The sequence below is a fragment of the Lathyrus oleraceus genome, chromosome 3 (genome assembly GCF_024323335.1).
Source record: "Lathyrus oleraceus cultivar Zhongwan6 chromosome 3, CAAS_Psat_ZW6_1.0, whole genome shotgun sequence".
In the NCBI taxonomy this organism is placed as follows: domain Eukaryota; kingdom Viridiplantae; phylum Streptophyta; class Magnoliopsida; order Fabales; family Fabaceae; genus Lathyrus; species Lathyrus oleraceus.
In genome coordinates, this window is record NC_066581.1 from 42,560,395 (window position 1) to 42,565,134 (window position 4,740).

A 4,740-nucleotide genomic window follows, 5' to 3' on the forward strand; every position below is an offset into this window, starting at 1 on the left:
CACACAGGTCGTATTTTAAAATCCCAAAACAAAATAAAGGAAAACTAAGGCCATAACCGATCACCACAAGACAATAATAATAAACACATTATTATTATTAATTTAAATTCTATTAATTAATCAAAACCAAATTAAATTTTGGCGACCGATCACACTATGCAGAGTTAGCCGGGGGTTCCACTGCCTGGTCAGAGGACGGTGGTCAAGGGGGCAGCGCCCCGACGCAAAATTTTAATGAACAATTCATTTGAAATCGACGTCGTTTTTCGCATCAACACTTGATACTTTAAAGCACAACTCTTGCGCAGTCACAACCCTAATCGTATAACTCTTTGATGGCACAACCCTTGTGCCGTCATGGACCCTAATGCACCAATTCCAGACCGTCAAACACACCTCGATTGTTAATTCAGTATGATAGATCAACACGTCATTGCTTCTGAAATTCTAGTAACAGACTATCGATGTCACACTGGATGTTATGACATCCAATTATGCGCAGACAGGTAATGTATGCAGAAAGTAAATGTAAAAAGCAGTAAATGACACAGAGAATTGTTTACCCAGTTCGGTGACAAACACACCTACTCTGGAGGCTACCAAGCTAGAGAGGAAATCCACTATAAGAGGTATTAATTCAGGACTTAAACCACCAGTTTAATCCTACCACTTAAGACCTACCCAATGCAATTTCAATCTAAACTAAGACCTGAGTATCTACTCACTCCCCCTCAATCACAGTAGTGATTACAACCATTAAGAATTTTAAAGTCAGTGGTGAAGATATACTTCAAACAACTCTTGATTGTGCTTAAAAGCTTCAATCAAGAAACACAACACTCACGCTTAAAAGCTTAGAGTGACACAACAATTACAACTCAATAAACACCTTAGTCCAATGCAATCATCTAGGTGATAATTGCTTGGCTCACAAGTAAAACCTAATTCAAGACACAATGAAAGTACAACAATGATATATTGAATTCTTCACGCTTCAAATAACTGAATTGCTGAAAGTAGGATTGCCATCCTTTTATAATGCAGTACTCGGGCCTTGAACTTGAATTTCATAAAATTAGGGTTAAGCACATTAACCTAATTTCCACACATTAGGGTGCTAACAAATAGGCTATATGCTAGATCTCTTAATTTTAGCACAGCTGTTAGTTTCCTGAAAATCAGCATGAGATAAATACTGAAACATAATAGAAAAATTAGCCTATACTTTAGCATCTACTGTCAGGGATGAATGTTATAACATTCAGTTTGACATCCAGAAAATGTTGTCATGAATGAATGTCATAACATTCAGTTTGACATCCAGTAAATCATGTATTAGCTAATCCTGCAGCATACTACTTAAGCATGTCATGACATCAGTCAAGACATCTAAGTACAGTAAGTGTTTTAACATAAAATGCAGCCAATCAAAAACATCTACAAACTCCCCCTTTGGCAAATTTTTGGCTAAAACAACTTGGCATCACAACAGAGTTCACAGCAGCAGAAAGCACACATCCAAGCAGAGAATCAAATTAGCTAATACACTTAGCAAACATAGAAGTTAAACTTCAAACAGCAGCAGCACAAGAGAAGATCAAGCAGAGAGCAAACAATAACATAACCTCTTGTTTAGAGGACCTTCAACTTCAAAAAAACGTGTTATCCTGGGGTACAAGTGTTACTCCCCCTTTTTGTCAAAAATGTTGCCAAAGAAACACTTAATATTACAGACCAAAAAAAATAAAAATACAAGCAATTATCAGAAACACAAGAAATGTTCTAGTCATCTGACTCAGAGTCAGCATCATCATCTGTGCCATCATCAGGACTGGCATATGCTTCTCCCTCTTCACCTTGCCTTTCAGCTTCTTCTGCAACAGCAGCAACTTCACCAAATTCTCCACCATCAGTTAGCACATCACCTTCAGTCATCTCCAAAGAGCTAATCAATTTTTCCAAGTTCAGCTTCCTTGCCTCTAATTCCCTGCAGGTTTCTTTGAGCATTGCAATGACAGCAGCTTTACCTGGCTGATTGCTTACACGTGATGTCTCACCTGATGTCATGACAATGTCAGGGACATGGGTACCTAGGAATAACTTATGATTGAAAGACATAAGGCTGTCTCTTTTCTTCACAGAATCATTCTCAGTTAAGATGTTTGGAAACTGATTCAAAACAATACCACGTATGAGAGAAGGAAAGGCTATAGGACCCTTCACACTGAAGCTTCCTGCATGCTTTAAAGTTTGATAAAAAATATAGGAGCCATAGTCAAATTTGGGTTTGGTTCCAACAACATATATAAACTTTCCAAGCATTACAACAACTGTAGATTTATCATTGGTGGGCACCCAGTTAGCAGCTCCAATCTTGTGCAGCATTGCATACTTGACACTGAGTTTACTTGCCACCAATTTTCCTTTGAGAGGCCACTTCCTTACCTGATTAGCAGTGATGACTTGACATATTTTGTTGCCAGACACCTCAAGCTCAGGTTAAGCTTCATCAGGCCTTCCCAAATACTTGTTGATCACTGAAGGAGAGAAATTTACACACTTTCCTCTCACATACACTTTCCTAAATTCCTTAGACTTGCCATCAGCACATTCTTTAGACAAATTAACAATAAATTCCTTTACCAACATCTCATAGCACTTTGAAAACTGAGTCACAGTCTTCATTAAACCAGCCTCTTGAATAAGATCCATAATATCCTTACAGTCTAGGACATTCTGAGCTAATTCCCTTTCCAAAGCCAGCCTCTTCTGATAAACATATTTCCACCTGTTTACACTTGAAGCAAAATGAAAAGATATGTTGTCAATTGGTACCTCAGGGACACTAGCTGCAAGCTTGCTAGTGGTTGGCTTCTTCTTTGACAGAATTTCAGAGACATTACAAGGAACATCTGAGTCAGACTCAACAACAACAAACTTGGTCTGCTTTTTCTTGGGCACCACTTTGCTCCAAGATTTGGTTGAACCATGAACTTTCCTCTTGAGGGAACTCTCGATTGCCATCGTTGTCTTGGAAGAGGTTGGAACGTCAATCTTCTTTCTGGGGGACCTTTGAGCCACGGTTTTCTTTTCTCTCCTAGTCCTAACCCTTTTGGCTATGCTAGGGAGGACAGAGGACAACAACTCATTATCAGAAAATTCCTCCAGGTCTACTGTTTCAGCCTCACAGTTAGGGTTGTCACTAACATCATGAGTGACATGAACTTCCTCACCAGCCACATTATCTAAGGGTTTGTCAACATTTGACTCCTTATGGGCATCAGTTTGCTCAACATCATTAGAGATATTCTTTCCTAAAGACTCAGTGTTTTCTTGATCAGCAACACTATCAGGTCCAATAGTGTTTAAGGGAATGGAAACCCCAGGGACCTCATGATTTCCAGACAGTATTCCAGTCACTATAGTGGCAATGGCATTGTGAACATACCTGGAACCTTCTTTGGTTCGTCCCTCAAGAACGATGGATGAGGAGAAGCCTGATACAGTTTCTTTAGGTCTTCTTGCATGTGGGGTATTCATAGAGTCAGTAACAGGATCTTCTCTGTTAGGGTTGCTTGGTTCAGCGCTAGGAGAACAAGGCATGTTCTTGGAAGGAGAAGAGTTGGATTGTTGAGACATGATGAGTATCTTAGAGACGAAATGAAAAATTTCTCTGAGAGGATGCTTGCGTGAATGAAAGTTGAAAGAGTGGAAGAAGTAACGCTTGTTGCAAGTGAAATAACTATTATCTGTTGACCAATCAGAGCACACTTTCAATTGTTTAATAATTTGAAATATTAAACAATAAATTCCTAACATCCTTAGTTGCTATAATTCCTCAGAAAGACATATTCCCAACTTTCCCCGTAAATTTTCAAATTGAGTAGCATCCAAAGCCTTTATAAATATGTCAGCAAGTTGTAGTTTAGTTGCCACATGTTCCAAGGTAATCACTTTGTCTTCTACCAGATCTCTTATGAAGTGATGTCTAATGTCAATATGTTTGGTCCTGCTGTGTTGGATAGGATTCTTTGAAATGTTGATGGCACTGAGATTGTCACAGAACAATGTCATGACATTCTGAGTGACATTGTACTCAGTCAACATCTGTTTCATCCATACCAGTTGGGAACAACTACTTCCAGCTGCTATGTACTCAGCTTCTATAGTGGATAATGATACACATTTCTGTTTCTTGCTGAACCAAGATATGAGATTGTTTCCCAAGAAGAAACATCCTCCTGATGTGCTTTTTCTGTCATCAGCACTCCCAGCCCAATCAGCAATACAATACCCAGATAAGATAGGCTCAGAGCCATGAGAGTAGAGCATACCATAATCACAAGTCCCATTAAGATACTTGAGAATCCTCTTGACTTGATTTAAGTGGCCCACTTTGGGTTCTGCTTGGTATCTAGCACACACACCAACTGCATACGCAATATCAGGTCTACTAGCAGTTAGATATAGTAGGCTACCTATCATGCTTCTATACAAGCATTGATCAATACTAGAACCTCCTTCATCTTTGGTTAACTTTAAATGAGTAGGTGCAGGAGTTCTTTTGTGACTAGCATTATCCATACCAAACTTCTTAACTATGTTCTTGGAATATTTGCTTTGGGAGAGAAACATAGAATCTTCCATTTGTTTAACTTGCAGTCCAAGAAAATAAGTCAATTCCCCAACCAAACTCATTTCAAATTCAGATTGCATCTGGTTAACAAAATGTTTCACCAT

At 38.8% G+C, this 4,740-nt stretch overlaps 1 protein-coding gene across 1 annotated transcript; it reads right to left on the minus strand.

Moving 5' to 3' along the window:
• Window positions 1–2,499: 2,499 nt before the first annotated feature.
• LOC127129546 (uncharacterized) lies at window positions 2,500–3,639 on the minus strand. The gene is made up of 2 exons (XM_051058703.1): window positions 2,939–3,639; window positions 2,500–2,788 (listed from the first exon to the last, which is right to left on the minus strand). Exons 1-2 carry the CDS (start codon window positions 3,637–3,639, stop codon window positions 2,500–2,502), a joined length of 990 nt encoding a protein of 329 aa, XP_050914660.1.
• Window positions 3,640–4,740: the final 1,101 nt, after the last annotated feature.

Coding starts and splice junctions, on each gene's coding strand:
- LOC127129546 (XM_051058703.1), bottom strand. CDS start 3,639: ATGTCTCAACAATCCAACTCTTCTCCTTCCAAGAACATGCCTTGTTCT. Junction 2,789..2,938: donor CCCAAGAAAAAGCAGACCAA/GTTTGTTGTTGT, acceptor AAGTGTAAACAG/GTGGAAATATGTTTATCAGA.